At 42.2% G+C, this 20335-nt stretch overlaps 1 protein-coding gene across 2 annotated transcripts in view; it reads left to right on the top strand.

Moving 5' to 3' along the window:
* The window catches only part of cblb (Cbl proto-oncogene B, E3 ubiquitin protein ligase), an 84482-nt gene that overhangs the window by 59973 nt on the left and 4174 nt on the right, over nt 1-20335 (top strand). The window contains exons 10-18 of one of the 2 annotated variants that reach the window (XM_079171721.1): nt 3556-3756; nt 4863-5057; nt 6006-6392; nt 11027-11118; nt 18074-18190; nt 18300-18355; nt 18794-18907; nt 19717-19887; nt 20122-20238. In XM_079171721.1, coding sequence (XP_079027847.1) covers nt 3556-3756; nt 4863-5057; nt 6006-6392; nt 11027-11118; nt 18074-18190; nt 18300-18355; nt 18794-18907; nt 19717-19887; nt 20122-20238 — 1450 coding nt within the window. Of the gene's footprint in view, nt 1-3555; nt 3757-4862; nt 5058-6005; nt 6393-11026; nt 11119-18055; nt 18191-18299; nt 18356-18793; nt 18908-19716; nt 19888-20121; nt 20239-20335 lie in introns of both variants that reach the window. The other variant, XM_079171720.1, reaches the window with a different exon arrangement.

The following is a 20335-nucleotide window of genomic DNA, read 5'->3' as shown; positions in this document are numbered from 1 at the left end:
GTGATAGCCGTAATGTTACAAAATCAGTGTACACAATGCTAATGCCGATCTAGTCGAACTAGCATCACATCAAGTTAGCCTGAGCGAGGACACTGCTAACTGTGATAGCCGTATCTGTGAAGGGCGGAATGACGGCGTAATTCTACGCTCTCGTCGGTATGCCACTCGATTAGCTAGAGCGGAAGCGCTCTGCCAAACGTGGGAAAACGAACAACTGTTATAGAAAACAATGTTAATCGATCTCACCGATTGCTGTCTTCACGACTTCAGTGGCCCTTATCAGACTGGTGATGACCGATGATAGGGGCGTCCACCAGTCCGGGGCTCAATGGTCCGAACGGCGACAAACGCCACTCCCTCCTAAGAGGGACAGCTTGTCGCAGCCTTTGGAGGGCGAAAGATCCGCAACTCCGACCGGTGGTCACAAGGCTACAGCGACAAGCTCCAATATGTCTTGATCGTAGACACATCTTTGTTTAAGCTTATGCTACCATGGTAGCCAACCTGCGTAGCGAGAAGATGAAAAAGGACTGAACTCGGAATGACACCGGAACTTATAGACGCCGGGGGGTCATCCGAGGTCACAGGTGACTTTGTTGATATAAATATTCGACCTGCGCATGCGCGAGACAGAAGATATCCAGTGTTAAACACTGCCTCTGGCGGTCAGTAAGGATGAAATAGAACTCAAATGTTTTTGGTCACAATTATCACAAGAGTTCCTACAGGGGCTGCCAAGCATTAACTAAATGGAGATATATGGTCCACAGAATTTACGTTAAAGGTCTTGAAAAACTCTGATTAAATATTTGAGCAGCTTTTGGAGCACACACACACTAGTGTTTGGCTTGCTGCTCTGTTCTCAAGAGGTTAATTTTCATGCCTATAAAGCTTTTTTTGGGTGGCTGTACTCTGAACATAGCTGTAGGTTTAGTAAATGAACACAGTCTTTCCAGAGTTCAGTCCTGTACTCTGTAAACCGTGGGACTTGGCAGCACCCGCATTACCAGTGTTTGTTCGTCATACTTCCTGTTATGACAACTCAAGTCCCCGCTTCCTCCACAACCCAGTCAGTGATTGAGTGACGTCTGCCGGTGTGTGTGTGTGTGTGTGTGTGTGTGTGTGTGTGTGTGTGTGTGTGCTTCAAGAATGAAGTATTTTCCTACCCATTGATGACATAATGAGTCATAGAGAGAGGGAACCCTCCTACCCAATGGCAGTGAGTAACCCAGTACTGGTCAGTTCAGGTCATTGACTCAGTGGTGGTTCCTTATCTTTCCTCTCACTCTGTATATTAGTCAGCTGGGGTGGATCAGAAATACTCTCTTCACTCACAGCTGGCTGATGATCTATGTAATTCCACATGCTGTTTGTTTTGGATCTCTGCACAGTGTGAGAGGGTTCCCTTGTTCTAGCCATTGGCCATACGTCTGAATTCAACATTGTCCTGATGCAAATAGAGGCAGAATGTTTGGCTTTGAACCTTGTAATCTTTCCATATTTGGTGACTTTCTGGTAAACATCTAGACATATGAGCAAACTTAACCCAACCTAAAAGCTGCTCTAATCAATATCTTCATTTTAACAATGGATTAAATGACCATGTAAAAAAACAAAAACAAAGCAGGGGCACAATCTTAAGTGTGTCTTAGCTGCCAAAATAAGCAACAGATTTTTGTTTCACATTAAATCTGCAAATGAAGACCACATTGTATTGGTGGTAAACATGACAACATTTAAAAATACAATGAACAGTAGGCTCCTTTGTTGCCTACAGATAAAGTTCCCAGACTCCCTTAAAAAAGAGCAGTTTTTCAAGTAAGGCTGTCTACTTCAAATTTGTAGTATTTTGTGCTGACTTGTAATTTCTGCATTAGATGTGTGATCTTTTCTTGTGTAAAAAACATTGTCAGTTTGTCCTGACATGTTGCAGTACGGGCATAAATGCTACTCTTGTTAACAGCGATTAAAGATTAAAGTCAGATCCACAGATAAGTGCAGCCCACTTTGTCACACACAGTTATTCTTTACTGTAAATCATTCATTTCCCACCCATATTCATTATTTCACTCAATTCTGTTGAATAACGCATCTCTCGATGCTTTCCTGGCACAGAATAGAAGGTTTAATCACTACCTCAAGGTGTGTTTCTCCAGCTGTCTCAGTTGCTGACTCTCTAAATTTGAACAGTAACCTATATTTTATGTTACCCAATGCATACAAACAATATGTATTAGTGTTGTACAAACAGCTTCAGCTCTACTGAGCGTTTTAGTATCTATGAGCTCATTGTTTTGGTTTTAAGGCTCACAACTTCTGTTCACTATTTAGTATTTAGCAGCTAAGAAGCCAAATATTAGAGAGTGGACATGATGGAGACCAAAACAGAACTAAAAAGAGAATTCATTTTGGACTGTTGCTAGGTGAATCCATGACTCTAAGTGAATGTTGTCATTGCTCACACTATCTACTGGGTCGATAAATAGGCAACTGTTAGGGAACACGTTCAAAATATTAACTTTATTAATATTAACTTTATTAAGTGATGATAGGACAATATTGACAGCTTGTCTTCAAAGCAAAAAAATCAATGCAGGTTTAAGTGTTTAGACATTAAAATGACATATGATAGTAGGCCACTACAGTATATCTGAACATGTTAGTATAGTTAATTTGAAACAATGGTGATTTGTGAACTTGACACAAAAAAGTATTCATTGATTAACTAGTTTAGCCCAGTTTTATACTTGACGTCTGGACATGTGCAAGTTGCTAAATCAGGGGTGAGTATATTAACACCCTGTTGAACAAAAGGAAAGTATTCTATCTATCTCAGAGCAGAATGGATGGTGCTGGATGGTTTCCCCTTCACCATGAAAGAAGTTCAGGAGCAGTTTGTTTTAGGTTGTCTCTTCAATTGAGTCTGTTGCTAAACAGTATGATTTTCTTCAGTGTTTATGACCATCACATAATCTCCTCCCCTGTCTGGGTTCCCTTCCTTTTAACCTCCCACTCCTTCCCTTCTCCACCCACTCTAATTAGGATTACATTTCAAACATGCCATGAGTGCGTCACGTGCCAAGTCCCCAACCATATGGCCACCACAAACGCAGCTTTGTTCTCTGTAAATATTGTCTGCCTTTGATTGTTGCCCCTGAGTCAGTGGAGTGAGATACTCTAAAAAACCAAAACTTCTATTATCCTCTTATTTATGACCCCTGTTTGACAGGAGCTGCCATTTGGAATATGTACATGTGGCCAATGAATGTTATAAAGTTGCAAAACAGTTTTCCCTGGAGAGGATCTACACAAACATGTGTCCAGTGTCCGGGGAAATGAGAATAAGATACAAGGCACTAGTGCAGCGCATAACCTTAACCATGCGTATCCCAGCTGTGTGCAGGACCTCCTTCCTGCTCGACGGCCCAAGTGATTCCTCATGTTCTACGTTTATGGGGTCTATGGGGTTACCAATGTCACGCCACACCCTTGTCTGTGTGTGTGTTTTCTGGACATATCCTGTTTCATGCAAACTCTTTTCCTTATCTGTTGCAGGAATCGGATGGTCAGGGTTGTCCGTTCTGTCGTTGTGAGATCAAAGGCACAGAGCCCATCATTGTGGATCCCTTTGACCCACGCAATGAGGGTAACAGGTGCTTTTTCCTGGACCAGCACAGCTGCCCCTTGCTGGAGCTGGATGATGAGGAAGACCGAGAGGACTGCCTAGTCATGAATGGACTGGCCAACATCAGGAAGGTAAAGACTTGATCTATTGATGGGTTGGTTTTTTGTTTTGTTACTAGTAATACAGGAAAAAGTCCAGGGCCATATTTCAATCAGGAGAGACAAGTCAGATGAAGAAAAGATAATAGTTTATTATTAATAGATGATAAAGTCTTGACAGAGTCTTTGGTGCTTGGACTCTACAGGGAGATTTGTAATGGAGGGGCATCTGCTCTGAGCAGCAGAAGATAAACCCCCCGTGGAGTCCAGACACTGGTGGTGGTGGTGGTGGTGGCTGATGATGGAATGATGAGTTGATGAATCTGATGACTATTGGGTGGAGATGTGGAGGTGGAGGGGTGTGTAACAGCAGCATGAACGTACTGAAGGTAGAGACACAATCATATTTAAAGAGACAGCAGCAAGATGATTGGCTAACCATGTCATTGTTTCATTGTGCTATTGGATAGAAGAGACCAGCTGATCTAAACAGCTGATATCATGACTGACAGCCTCGAACAATGACAGCAGGGAAATAATGAGTGTGCATGAGGAGTGATTGAAAGATGTATGAGAAATGAACTACGGGCGTATAGTCTTCCTGACTGAACTTATGCTCGAGCTTCATTTGTCAAACTTCTGAGAATTACACTTAATAATGCTCTAATGCATTTTACGGGTAAAGAGTGAACACTGACTGAATAAGACACACGGATTGACCCTACATGTACATCTGCCCCGTTGTCCATTCTTCCATTCCATCTGCAAAAACTACATATTACATATCAGCTAACACATCAGTCATGATGACCAATGATTTTGTACAGTCAGTCCAGAACATGTATTATATGGTGTGCTCTCATCTCTGTTTCTGTACTGAAGTCATCTTGGTCTGCTCTTATTTAAGACACCTCTGAAGCTCTCTTTAATTTAAGAGCATTGGTCTTAAGGATTTGATCAAATACTTTTATTCTTAATTTTTAGTAAAAGTGAAAGATTTTTACTTTTAGAATTTTACTTTTAGCAGTTGGACAAATATCAACAGCTCTTACAAAGCTTCAACAAAACAACAGCGGGTCCTAAATGACTAAACACCTGTTTAAGTACAGTATATGTAAAGCATGTACTCTTTCTTTCAGCACTGTGCAGAGCGTCAGAACTCGCCCATGGTGTCTCCCAGCTCTTCACCTGTCAACCAACACAGAAAGGTCCACGGAGGAGACCTCAGCCACTGTGTCCAGCACCTCGGCCTTCCCCCTGTCCCGCCACGACTCGACCTCATTCAGAAGGGCGCCATCCGCTCCCCATCCGCCAGTCCCACCGTCTCCCCTAAGGTCAGTCACAGCATTCGCCAGATCCAGAGAAAAATGGTTTACTACTATTTTCTTACTGATAATCACTTAAGTTATAACTAAAGTCATGAAAGTTTAGAAAGTGCTTCACAGTATGGTTTGAACACAGGACACAAACACAGTTGTTGGTCAAAGGAAGAAACAACCCAACATTTAGGCTGCACAATGCCACAAATATCTTGATATATCATTATTTATTTATTTTATTACCAAGACATCATGTTATGGGACAATTGTTATTCTGTGTAGCTGGTAGTAGCTGGTAGAGGTGGAAATGGTTTGTTCAAGGCCAAAAGTTAAAGTTACAGTTTTATATCTCACTCTCTAGCGCGCCATGAAGACATGCAAACATACCGAATACCAAAATCTTTGAATGAATAGCATATCATCATACTGTGGAATTGAACATTGGTAAATTGTTCTGTATGTATATTTTTTATTTTTGGTAAAAGTGTTTTTGGACCCTCATTTTGGTGTGATAGATTATTTTATGAGCATTTAAAAACAGGATTAAGGATCTTTTGAGCAATGACTGCACTTTTTCAACACTGAATGACAATTCTTTTGTTGATGCAAATTGCAGGTTTGCAATTTGTATCTGTCTCTTTTATGTAATCATTTTTATGTTTGATGTTATTTTTAACTTTTTGCTGTTTTGTTTTTAACGTCATTAAATGAGATTCAAAATCTCAATGGGATTATTCTGGGTAGCTAAAGGTTAAATAATACATAGTTTGATAAATAAATATTCTTTATTTACAACCTCAGTACATCTAGCTTCCACAAAAAGTAGCTTGCTAGTCTTCCTGGATTTAACACAAAATCAATAATAAAACAGAAAAAAGTTTGGTGTGATTTAGAAATGAGTTGAGAATTATTTAGATTGTCTTCTGTCATTCTAGTGAACATACCATCTCTCCACCTCTCTAGTCTTCGCCAGGAATGTCCAGGAAGCAGGACAAGCCTCTCCCAGCCCCACCTCCTCCGCACAGGGACCCACCTCCACCGCCTCCCCCTGAGCGTCCTCCTCCCATCCCCCCTGAGTCACGTCACTCGTGGCTCCCCGCTTCCTCTCCCTTGTCATCTTCCATCTCATCTTCTACGGGCACTCTGTCAAACTCCCAAATGCACCCTGAGACACGGTGTCCCAAAGACAGTCACTTTGCCGATGCCTACAGGACTCGATCCGAGCACCCACTTCAGCTGGAATCCACAGGCACCTCTCACCTGAACGGAAGACCACTCAGTTTTCCGTCTGCTGGATTTGGGAGGTTACATCACAGAATTGAGGGGCCAGGAACCTTAGAGAGCTCAAAGGTAGGGCTTGGATATCAGTTTAAACATTTAAGGTGAAATCTTAGAATGAGTATGTAAAAGCCTGTATCTTTTTTTTTTTATTGTTTCCTAACTCTTTAACCATAAACTTTGTACAGACATTCATGCTTTTGAGAATCCTAATGACTTAGGGGACCCTCAGCCTTGTCTTCTAGCACCACTTGTGCTTTTAAATGAAACTAATGCAGTGCCTGTAAAACCATTTCTGTCCAGAACGGGCCTGTTGCTGTTTGCAGTCCTCAGCAATATACCTGCCATGACATACTGTAGTTCAGTCACACACCCAAGTCGCAGCTGCTCACAGACAGAAAAAACGGTTAAAGCCTTAAATACAAGGCAAAAAAGACCAGGGCAGACTTTACGGTGAGGCAAGGTATGCAACTAAAAGGGCCCCAAACAGCTTAAGATTTAAATATACGTTACTATTCTAACTCATTGTGCCCCTTAATATCTTACAAAATGCCCCAAACGCCCGTAAGAAATATGAAACTCATCTGTATACTAATTACAGTTTACTTCTATTTCAGGAAAACATTGTAGTACTAAATTTACCTGACCGAAATGTTACTGATTACATTGCAGATTCAGATTTGGCTCACTACAGAAGATATATTAGTGGTGTAACGGACCACTGTCGATCCGTACTGATCCCTGTCGTGGAAAATAATCTTTTTAACCTCCCGGTGAGAAATAATCGAGATGAGAAAACTCTTAAAATATAAAAACATATTTATTTAACAGACACTAATGATAATTCAGCTGAATGGATAGAGCTCTTTCCCCACAGATGGTTCGGAGGTCTAACAACAAGGAATAGACAAAAACAGAGTATATGCACGTTATCTCGTCTCCTCCCTTCACCCCCCCCTTCGCAGATGTCGTACTCCTCTGTCTGCCGCTGCACAGACCAAGGCCGGTTCCCAGCCTTTTCGTGGGAAGAGGGTTAGGTGGTGAAATAACACTACAGCAAGTCAGAAATGCTAAAATACCGATGAACTCATTTATCGTTAGGTTTTAAATGAGCCTGGTTGGCCTCATCTACATATATACAAGTTATACCTAAAAGAACGATATGATAAATTTCCACAACAATTCCCTTTCTCGGTTCGGCACACATGTGAACCGCGGATTAATTACACAGTTAAACGTTAACCATCACAGTGTGAAATACAGTTTTACTGACATTGTTATCCCCCAATATTCAGTACAATATGCGAGCGAGGAGGGATCTCTGAGGAGCCATGAGTGAGGATGCACAAGAGCAGCCTTCCAGGAAGTGTTTTAGCAGCCGACACGCCCCCTCATTGTTCATCAGTTATTTATTTGGACGCTGCAGCTGATCAGACTGATCTGATTGTTCTCAACATCACTGGAGTTTCATACCAGAGTGAAAATCAAAGATTAAACTCTCGTTTTATATTGAATTAGTTTTCTGATTCACCGTCTGGTTTAAATATATGTTCATTGTAGACTGAACAACAAAAGGACCACAAACAACTTTCTTAATTTATTAGAAAGATTTGTGTTTTCATGATCTGATATTTCCCTCAATAACTTTTATTATGAAAACAATTATAGTCAGAGAGATATTTTTACATCATTTATCATCATTTCATCCAGTCACGTGAGGCTGATCATTCCTGAGTGTCGGGTTTGAGTGCAGAGTTATATCATATCAATTTCCCCCGAAACATTGACTAATAAATAAATTCCACTATTCAAGAGAAAACATAATTATATTCTGGGTTATTAATAATGACTTCACAATCAGAATTTCAAAACATACAGATGCAAATAATTAATAAATAAGGAAAACGCATTACGCCAGTAGAAATCGGTCCTGTACTTATATGGAGGACACGGAACAGTATAAATACTCAATGCAATAATAATCCAGGTAACAGGCTACAGAGAGAAAACACCTGTACTGTGGCAGTGATGATTACTGTGTCTTTATTAGTAGAGTGATCAAAAGTCTCTCCAGCTGTTAAAGCCGACTGCCAGCTAATCCAGCTGTCATCAGAAAGGACGTTTCCTCTCTCCTCGCATGGTTTCCTTGCCTCTCTTCATGCATCCCTAGTGGGATGGACTAACACGCAAGGAAAAGATGCAATTGAGGGAAACATGGATGCAATGAAGAGACGTTGGGATGTACCCAATAAGTGACAGTAAAACCTTTTTCTGAAAGTCATATCATGCAGCCAGTGCAAGACTATTAAGCTGGTCTCCTATTATTTCAGTGTGTTAATAAATACTTGAAGTGTGTTGATTGGATTGTAAATATGTAAATATCTATACTTAAATATACAAATCCCTGATTTATGTGAAACTCAGTCTGACCATGAAATACAATCAATCAAATCCTACAGAGACTTCCTCAACATTATACTGCTGAGCATCTGCATAATTTCTACACTCTATACACTACCATTTAAAGTGGCTCATGGGGTAGAGAGGGTCATCCGGTATCCGCAAGGTTGGCGGTTTAATCCTTGGCTACTACGTGTCCTGTCCCGAAGTGTCCTTGAGCAAGACACTAAACCCAAACCGCTCCCCGGGCGCTTCTCAGGAGCAGCCCACTGCTTTTTGTGTTCCATACAGAGCAACTTTGATTCAAAAACAGCTGTGCTTTGCATGTGGAATATATTCTTCAACTAGTGTTACTGAAGGTAAAATCTGGACCGGGATTTTCAGAATCGTCCAATGATAGGGCTTTAAATCTGAAAGCAGTACATCGGGCTGAAATGTGTCTCCTACAGCAGCTTTGTGCATCTTTGCAGATCTGGGGAGTAACTCTGCCACACAGGGAGTTGCCCTTTACAAGGTTACAAAATGTGTTTACTGTCATTTTACGACACAGGGTTGCACAACGAAATGTGAGTTGTAGTCTCCGAGAACTAAACAAAACAAAACAATTTTCTAATGAAGAGGTACAGAGGATGACTTGAGGAGTCTTATAACCTGAGGAAAGAAGATTCTCTCTAGTCTGGTGGTTCAACAGCTGATGCTTCTGTATGTCTTGCCGACTCCATGGTGAACAGATTGGTGCCGGGGTGGGTTTTGTCTTTTGGTGTCCTTTGGGCTCTTCGCAGGCACCTCACCTCACCAATATAACAGTAGATGGGTACCAATGATAATCACCCACTGCAGAGCCCTTCTGTCCTGAGCGTGCTCATCCCATGCAAGTTTATAATATTTCCGGTCAGGATGCTTCCAATGCTTCTACTGTAAAAGTTAATAACAACTTGGTAAAGCAATTTTACCTTCTTAAATTTCTTTTGTTGCTTTCTTAACGAGGTTCTCTGTGATACTGATTCCCAGAAACCTAAAACTGTACACCTGATCCACCTCAGCTGATGTCAACATTGGTTTAGCTGACATGAGCAGTAGGTTGTTCTCTGAACACCGTCCTTCAAGATTGTTGATCCTGGACCAGGCTACTGCACTTGATAGGTGGACTGTATTCAGCGCCAACAGAATTCAGGACTTTGGGGGGACTGGGGAGGTGGACTTTGTGTTGACAACAATGATGATTGGTGCTCAAACATTTTCAAAGTTTGGCGTTTGGTCCGGCTTGAACCTTACTTTACTACATGCTAGGCAGGCAGAAGATTCACAAGTCATGCCGTCCCTGTTAATGCAGATTATTTTTGGGAATTATTCTAATAACGTAATACTTAGTCACAGAAGATGTCTATCATGCAGTGCTGCATTACATTCCTTCTCAGCAACACTGCTTTTAGGTGACATAGCATATATACTATACTGATCTCAGAAAGTGATTCATTCTGCTCAGAACACTGTGTGCTGAGGATTGGAGAAAGCATCCTTTATTACCAGCAGCAACAGTGCTGCTGGTATTGTTTTGTCCTTGTGAACAAGGAGACACCAGGATGTGGTCCTGGTGTCTCCAGGACCACATCCTGGTAAAATGTGGTCCTGGAGACACCTGTAGAGAGAACGACCACATAAGCAGTTTTGCATACTTTGTCAGGTGTTTTTACCGGCCACTACGCTGGTATTGTTTTCACTTAGTCAGTCATCACGTCAAAATGTTGGAACTACTACAGGGGAGGTTTTGAGTTCTTTGCCATGTGTTTACATTTCTGTCTGCCTGCCTATGAAAAAATGTTGTCTCCTCAATAGTACAACAACAAAACGCAGTCATGAGACTTTATAGGTGTGTTGTTGAGAATAAATAAAGGAGAAGATTGGTGTGGTCCAAGCAAGGGAGCCAGAAGAAGGGGCCATTGGCTTCCCCATTTTACACCCCTGGTCCGATTTGGCACTGTAGTTTGAAATGTATCAGGTTTGATGAAAACAAATAATTTGCACATAAACATTCTGCATCCTTAAACCCACACTGCCTTGTTTAGTGAATTGATTTGAAGCTACAGTTGGTGAGTAAAATGTTGTTTGCTGCATAGTTGCTGTACCTTCAGTACGGTGTCCTGGCTGTGTTTGATAAGGACTGCACTTCCCCACCAGAATCAGGGAAGGACATGGCATATCCAAAGCATAATACACTGTACTAGTGTCTGCAATTCAGTTGACATTACCTTTTCAGTTGTTCCGTTGTGCTTTATATAATTCTCTCCCTTCTCTTGTGTGTGCAGCCCTTCTCTAATGGTGTGCAAGTCAGTGATGAGTATGACATCCTTCCCTCACGGCACTCGCCAACGCAGTCCACACTTGCCAGTAGCCATAAGTGAGTATATCTCACACACACACACACACACACACACACACACACACACACACACACACACACACACGCAACGTTTCATTGGAAATATCCTGAAAAAGTTTAACCAATATTGAAATGATTTGTCTGAACAGCACATTTGTATAATAGGGGCAGAAAATATTTGCAGCGTCCATGCTGTGGTACATTACTGCAACCAGTGAGCTCCTGCTGAACTTGTTTATAGTTCCTCTGATAAGGCTGTTTTAAGAAACAGTTTATCAAAATCCAGTGGCGGACCGTGCATTTTATACCTGGGCCTTCACTGCTGTCCTGCAGCTGAAACACAACTACGGTTATTATTTGTTTCATGTAAAAATGAATGTCAATCCCTATAGATACACTAACTACAGAGTGCAGATACATGAATACGCCGAGAGTGCGTCTCATCTCTTCTCTGACTGCAGCTGGGACTGCTGCACGAGGCGTCTGTGAGACTGACTGCCTGTGAGTGCTTTGGGGCGGCTCACGGCAGCACCTGCTGCTCGTTCACGACAGTAACTGTAGAACGGTACGTGCTTTCACGTTGGAGTCAAAACACCAGAAAAGTCGCTAGATTTGTCACTAGTAGCTTTTGAGGGTTTTCGCCATGAGGGTTTGGAAAGTCGCCAGATTTAGCAAGAAAGTCTGCAAGTTATCAACACTGGCACCGGCTAAATATGTCCCCAGAGCAACATTGGACATAACAATGGTTCCTATCACATATTAAACCAAACAAAAATCCATCTTCATAAAAACAAGTTGTACAAATAATAATATATAAACAAGCATCTTAAAGCTACTGCAGATGTAAAAACAAAAGCAGTTGACTTACCAAAGCTGCTGTTCACTATTTAAAGACAAAGTCCATCCTCCTTTCTTTGTTAATAAAGAGTTTAATCTCACGGTTGTTCAGTACATCCGTGCGTTTTAGTTCCAGTAAGAAGTCCTTCTCGATTCATGGACGCCAGTGAAGACAGTCCAGCCTCCCCAGTTGTATTTCTTGAATCCGTTTTAATGCGTTTGAGGCTGAAAATGTCCGCTCGACAGAGGCAGTGGATATTGAGATTGTCACCGCACAACATGTCACGCTAGCCCACTGACCAATGACGTACTTGTAGGCCAGCTAGCAGGCTCTGGCACGTCAAAGAATACGCCCAACATGTCAAACTAAAGATCTGATTGGTTGAAGACTATGACAATCAACAATATCGTCCCCATTCACTTAGACTGCAAAGGGATTCACTTGTGAGTCTGCAGGCCTCGGGCCTCTCTTCTTACCTAGAGACACAGAGGTGAAATCTGATTGGATAAAAGCTCTACTTAAAACAAGCTGCACTGGAAGCAGAGCAACTGAGGAAGACAGTAGCTGTGCAATGGGAAAAAAATTATTATACATGTAGTGTATTTATGAAAAATTATTAAATTATAAAATAGCTATAACTTTGTGATTCTGTCTAGGCCATCAGAGAAGGCCTTGCTGGCCCTAATGGCCAACCACTGTCAAAATCAATGTCTGTGTAATCCATACAGAGATGAAACATGCTGGACAAAAGTCTGTTCAATCAATTGAACAGAACGTGCATGCAACATCTTTTCGAGACTCAACAAACTGCAAAGTTGACGCCAGCACTGTGTAGACGGAAATTGGAATAGGGAATAGAACAAAACAGCTGTCTAGTCTGCGGTCTTAAAGCACTTGGACTAGTGTTTTAGATTTGAATAACACTCGGGTCAACACTAGCCAGTTATTAGCCTTTGCTTTTATTCTAAAGTTCCATCAAATCTGAACCTCCTCTTTTCTTTTCTCTGTGGTTTCAGACTCAGGGACCTTCTACCAATGAGGTCTAGTAACCTTGGGGAAAGGTCCTGGTTAGACACAGCTTTTAAAAATGATGGCTGAACCTCTAATAGCCTTTTTGCTTCAGCCAGAATTAGATTAGGTATTTCTGTGTATCAGGCTGAAGTGGAGGCAGGGGATAGAGCTGTCACTTCTGATGAAGCTTGAGCTGAAAGGGGAAACTCTGGTCCTGCTGAACACAATTTAGCATTGTAAGGTGGTTAAAGTGATGTACACACACTTCCCTTACACAAGGGGAAATGCAGCTGACTTGCATTTTGCAAACATAGGTTATATTTGCAGGGTCACTTGTTTTTATTACTATTTATATAAAGACAACCATTCATTCCCAAAAGCCCTAACCTGAACCTGAATGTTTATTTGGTAATAACTGCATCTACTGGCTCAGTTTACATGCTTGTTTTTAATATGTTACAGTGGTTATGGTTGGATATTAGGCTGCGTAGGTGTTTCTTGTAACTGATTGGCCAATGACGATCCTGCATTATTCAACAGTTCCTTTACTGTTAAATCATTACCTATTGAAGACACAACTGTTAGTGTACTTTGTACCTTTGCAGCACAATGACATTATACTGTATCATAGCAGGTAGGTAAACACAACAAACAGGGTGGGGCAAGTTGATAAGTGGTGCTGCTTCATATTTTCTAATTACAGTACAAACAATTCTTACTGAATTTGGCCTGATGGCTGTGGTCTGCAGACTGTTTTTGTGGAATTATAAAGAGACTGACGCGTTGATCAATGTGGTTTTGGGATCCCAGCGACCCCTTCTTGTTGATAGGCAACAGTGCTAACTACTACACCACTGTGCCTACTGTGAGTCTAATTGATTTCAATTTGGCACAAGGATGAAAAAGTCAGCTCACACACATGATGTTGGGAACTGCACTACCACACAAACAGTGATGGATATTTGTCCTACAAGCAGCTAAAACCTGTTCTGTCAAGTGGCTTTCAGTGTACAGCCTGATTTAAGATCTTTATTTCAGCTCAGATTGAGTCTTCTCAGACTGTTGAGAGTTGAGATATTTCAGCATTTAATGGGCTTAGCTTACACTGATGAATCTTTTCAGTTGCAATTTCTAACCTGGAAATGTTGCAAGTCCAAAAGTATTTTGCTTTATTTTGACAAACAGCAGGGCTTTTACATGATGTTTTTTTCTTCCATTCTGACAATACAATAAACAATGCAGTTAATGTAAATGTTTTTAGCGGTGACACATTGTTAAAATGTACAATAAGAAATGTAAATTAACGATTTTTGCTGCACCTTTGGCCTACATCCACAGTGTCTGGACTGCTGAGTACATTTTTGGCTATTACTGGAGACTTTAACCACACCACTCCGGATAAAGCCCTGCCAACTTTCCACCAGTATGTTGACTGCCCCACAAGGAACAATAAAACTCTGGACCTAGCAAATGCTAAGGATGCATACAGTGCCACTGCCCTACCCCCGCTTGGCAGGTCTGATCACAACCTGATCCTGTTGACACCCAGGTATGTTCCTCTGGTGCAGAGGCTGCCTGTGACCACCAAGACTGTGAGGAGGTGGACACAGGAGGCTAATGACGCCCTGCAGGATTGCTTTGAGTCTACGGATTGGGATGTGCTGTGTGGACCACATGGGGAGGACATTAACAACATGACGGACTGCATCACAGATACATTAAATTCTGTGGACAAACCGCCATACCATCCCGGACAGTACACTGATTCCCCAACAATAAGTCATGGATCACCAGTGACCTGAAAGCTCTTCTTAACAAGAAGAAAGCAGCTTTCAGGTCTGGGGATAGGGAGGAGCTCAGGAGATTCCACTTCAAAGGACTTCAAAGGACTCTGCCACCGCCGACACTATGACCACCCTCCCCCACCTCTCTGTGACGACTGGCCAGGTGAGAAGACAGCTGGAGAGACTCCACCAAGGCAAAGCTGAAGGACCCGATGGCATCAGCCCCAGGGTCCTGAAGACCTGCGCCATCCAGCTGTCTGATGTCCTGCAACACCTCTTCAACCTGAGCCTGAAGCGGGAGGAAGTCCCGGTGCTGTGGAAGACGTCCTGCCTGGTTCCTGTACCAAAAAAGAAAACACCATCTGGCCTCAACGACTACCGACCGGTTGCCCTCACATCTCATGTGATGAAGATGCTGGAGAGGGTGGTCTTGGCCCACCTCCGACCGCAGGTGAAATCCTCACTGGACCCTCTGCAGTTTGCATACCAGCCTCATGTGGGAGTGGACGACGCCATCATCTACCTGCTGCAACGAGCTCAGTCGCACCTGGATGGAACCAGTGGCTCTGTGAGAATCACTTTCTTTGATTTCTCCAGTGCATTTAACACCATCCAACCACTGCTGCTGAGTGAGGAGCTGCGGGTGGTGGGGGTAGACACATCCATCGTCTCCTGGATCACTGACTACCTCACAGGCAGACCACAGTTTGTCCGACTGGGCAGTGTGCTGTCTGATACGGTGGTCAGTGGTATTGGAGCTCCACAGGGAACTGTTCTGTCTCCCTTCCTGTTCACCGTATACACCACTGACTTCCAGTAGAACTCGGGGTCATGCCATCTGCAGAAGTTCTCTGTTGACTCTGCAGAGGTTGGGTGTATAAGGGATGGACAGGAGGAGAAGTACAGGGCAATAGTGGATGACTTTGTAGAGTGGGCCGGTAGAAATCACCTGTTTCTGAACGTGGCCAAGACCAGAGAGATGGTGGTCGACTTCAAGAGGAAGATGACGGCTCCACAACCGATGAGAGTTCTGGGAGAGGACGTGGACATGGTGGAGGAGTACAAGTTCCTGGGTGTCTCCATCGACAACAGACTGAACTGGAAGACCAACATCAATGCTGTGTACAAGAAGCGGATGAGTCGACTCTTTTTCCTGAGGAAACTTCGATCCTTCAACGTGTGCAGCAAGATGTTGGAGATGTTCTACCAGTCTGTTGTGTCCAGTGCACTTTACTGCTCCGTAGTCTGCTGGGGGAGCAGCATTGGAGCCGGAGACACCAACAGACTTAAAACCTGAAATAGTGGTCTAGAAGGGGGGGGCGAAGAGTGTACACATGTAGTACAAATCACTTTTGAGAACGAATGAAATGATATTTTAAAATATTTCAAAAACGTACATGACGAAGAGATTCTGATCAAATGGACCATGTAACCTATTTTAATCACTCAAAAACATATATATACACAAAGTACTTCAAGGTACTACAAGTACTACCACAATTTCACCTATTTCTCGCCAGGAGAAGGCGAGCAATGTTCTCCATTATCGATCCCAGCCGCGACCTACGGCACTTTCACACACACACTTCATATCCAGGAGCACGAGCACAACAAACTGCATCGAACTATCGCCTCCAAATTATTCTACTTTAAACCGTTATAAAGTTACTATTGATCTGCCACAGATATCAACTCAGCCCATCATCATAAACATTGAAACGCTCCGTACCTTTTAGATGTTTCCTGGATGAAAATCGAAAAAAAATAAAAATGTATCCGTGCCGCCGTTTCGAAGCCGTCTCTCTCCTCATGTGTGAAAAAAACTGAGTCTCTGATGAGCTTCTATGACAAATGAGTAATAATTTCAGTTTTGGCCAATGGGTTTGACCCATGGGGGCGGATCACAGTTTTCGATTATTTTATTGACTTAAAATTCTGTAAACAACAAAAACTCCAATGACTGCACTGCCCAGACTCTGCTGAGTTCAAATCTGTGGGAATTGCACAAATCTGCCGATCACAGGCTGTGTTAGGTTCAAACACATCACGTAAAACTGAAATTCTTACGAAAATTAGCCATATTTTACAAGTTTTCATATGGCCCAGGCTCTCAAAATGATGCCAAACTTCTGTATTAGATAGATTGAACACTATTAGTGATAAAAGAAGTGAAATATAAAGTTAGATAGTATTTAAAAGTACAATAAAACCGCTATATCGGCTGCTTCCAAAATCAGAATTGACGTTGGCTGACCACAGCTGACCTGTACACCAGCATTGATTTCTCAGGCATACTTCACTCAATTTTTTTTTTAAAAGGACTGCTGACATGTTGTGATATGATTTGGGAGAGTTTAGGCCTGCCTGTGCATCATTTAAAATCAATATTATATTGATATTATATATCAATCAAAATGTTTAGGCACAAAAAAAAACGAACCTGAAAATTTTCAATTTGAGCTGTGTGTAACATTCGTTTCAGCATTTACCGGTAACATATACAATGATATGTACACATATTAACAAAGCTCACATTTATTTGTGTTATTTTGCTATTTAAATTATTCAAATAGACCTTGAAGTTAGCGAGATAAGCCCCTTTGCGTAAGGGTAGGACATTTTAGAGCACAGGGCTAAAAATAGGCCTAGGTAACTGGTTAAGAAGGCTGCAAACAGGACTACCTGGAACAGGTGGTGGAGAGGAGGACACTGAAGAAACTATTTTCTATATTGGATAACCCGGACCACCCTCTCCACCACCTACTGCAGGGACAGAGGAGCACTTTCTCCAACCGACTGATCCAGCTCCGCTGTCACAAGGACAGATACAGGAGAACATTCCTGCCCACTGCTATAAGACTCTATAATAAATCACCTCTGGCCAGATCATCATCCTTCAAATGACTACAAGAACGCTACACGGTTGTTGCTTGTTGTTGGTGATCCTTGCACTACTGTTTAGTTTGTTTAGTTTACCTAGTTGTTAATTTAATACCGTTCTAATTAATTGTGTTTACTGTGGATTTTTTGCATTTTTTTTTTTATTCTATTTTATACTATTTCTTTATTATTCTATTTCTTCAAATTCAATATCTGCTGTTATTTTGTTGTACTGTATATATTGTGCATTTCCATACGTAATATTTTATTTTACTCTGTAACTTGCTGCTGCTATAAACTAATTTCCCCCTGGGATCAATAAAGTTTATATCTATCTATCTATCTATCTATCTAATCCGCCTCTTAATGGGACTGTGAAAATGCCAGATTGTAACTGTATGAATGTAAAGGTTGAGTTGATAAATCATGGTCATCTTTACAGACCCTCCAACCCTTTCAGCAGCCCTGTGGTAGAACGACAGCGGGGAGTGATGGAGAGGGTGGAGGACGACTATCAGATCCCTTCATCCAACTTCTGCTTGAGCCAGGCTCCCATCTGCATCTCTGTACCCAGCAGGTATTGGCCGTCTTACAATGTTTTAAAGCTACTATGGTGATACAGCTATGATGGTTCCATTAGAGTTTAATTAGGCTGCTGTGAAACTAAAATATTTCTTCTCATTCAGGCACTCGGAGAACGGCTCTCCAGAGCCCTACATCGACGAGAAGCCCCCGGAGCCTGGTGAGTCCTGAAACCAGCAGATATGATTAAACCTGACAAGTTCTAAGTCTTTTCTGACTCCATAGTACTGTGAGATCATTGGCGTCTTCATCTGATGTAGTGAATGTTGCAATGAGCGGGGTGAATAGGATGCCCACAAATGGTTTGTACAAACTGTATGATCATATTAAGACACCTTATTTGATCCACACGAGTCTTAAAAGGTTCTAGTCAGAGTCTTACAATCAGAAAGAGGCTAAACGTCATTTAATTTATTTCCAGTATGCATTCGTTTTTTTTGTTGAAATAGATTATCTTGATAACGGTAGAGTATGTTATTCTGTCTCATTTATTGAATCAGGTGAAAGTCCATGACAACCGTGAGGAACTATCTAATGCCATCAGCAGCATTCTTTCTTATTTACTGAAAAAAGTCTGTTCTCTGCTTCTGATTGTCAGGTGGACACTCTGAGTCGGTCAGCGGGTTGGTCTCACGGGTGGCACATACAGCCCTTTGCCCCTTCAACACCAGCAAGATCCCCTCTGACTATGACATCCTGCTGCCCCCACAAGGTAGCCCACCCCGACCTGCTCACCTCCCCTCCCCCAGCCACAGCTCCCTGTCTGTCTCAGCTGTTCTGCTATTGTATCCCGCCTTGTTTTGCCTTTGCAGTACACCTGTGTCATACCTGTCTTAACTGTAAAATGTCACTATTGTCCCTTAAAAATCCCCCAGTGTCAAAAATATATATTCTTGACTTGATCCAATGAATCTCAGGTGATACATTGGGGATATATGTCTCTCTTTCATGTCATTTTGAAGCTCAGTGTGATAAGATAGATAAGATAAGATAGATTCATAAACTCTAAAATATCATTAGCTTCGTATCATTTTATTAAAATCCTATTCTGCAGTTGGTGTACAGCACTGTCAGATCTTTATTCCAGTAACAGCCCTGTAGCAGAGTTCACATGGTCCCCATTTGAATTGGAATGAATGTACACAATGTTGATGTGATGCTGTAAACAAATAACAAAGCTAGCCTTTAGATAGAGTTTTTTCTGATTGCAATGATGACTCTTTATGTGCTGATATTGTATGTTTGATGTCTAATAAACCCTACCTCTGGGTTCTGTTAATCCAGAATACCCACAGCAAGTTTCTATCCAGCCTTCGTGTACCTCCTGTCCCCATCCTCGCTCCCTTCTCAAAAATATCCTCTCTTGGCTTTTCTCTGAAGGACAGCATGCCAGCTGTACTTTGGCATCTAATGCCATTGCTGGGACATGGTTTAGACTCCATAGCAGCATCAGGCAGCGCCTCGTGGAATAAGTAGGAACTGTGAATCAGAGCAGATAGTTCAGTCTTGTCTGTGTTTCAGCATTGGAAGACGGTCCGTCCCAGCCTCCTCCTCCACCGGTGAGACACAGCTTCACCGACCTCTCCTCCTCTTCTCCGTCCTCATTCTGCAACTCCTCCACGTCCTCCTCTTCTGTCATCGCACGACCACACAGGCCCTCCTCTGGACACGAGCACTTTCTGTTAACTCCCGGTAAGCTGGCAAACTCTTGACATCTCATTCCGATCAAAATTGTGAAAAAAGATACAAATTTAGTGCATCGCCTACCGTGATATGTATATCTAATAGTTTTCTCTCACAGGGGGTAAAGTGTTTATTACGCCCACCGAATTGTTGAAAAATCCACATGGAACAGAGGATTACTTTGTTGACCTACAGATAGCAACAGGCTCCTTTACCTGAATGTCTCTGTTGTCTGTGGTTTAGGCACAGTGTTTGACATGCTGAACAGTGCTGCTCCTCTGCCTCCAGTCAGACGACACGCAGAGCATGCTAAAGGCTCCAGGGGCTGCCTGGAGTATGACCATTTACCAGCCAGTCAAGGTAGGTACCTCAACCTTCTCGGCAAATGCGCACATATGACTTAAAACACGGATCCAGATGACCGTGGAAGTTGCTTTGTGCAGACGTGCAAAGATTG

The sequence above is a fragment of the Pholis gunnellus genome (assembly GCF_910591455.1).
Source record: "Pholis gunnellus genome assembly, chromosome: 13".
Classification (NCBI taxonomy): domain Eukaryota; kingdom Metazoa; phylum Chordata; class Actinopteri; order Perciformes; family Pholidae; genus Pholis; species Pholis gunnellus.
This window is presented reverse-complemented; position numbering and strand designations above follow the sequence as displayed.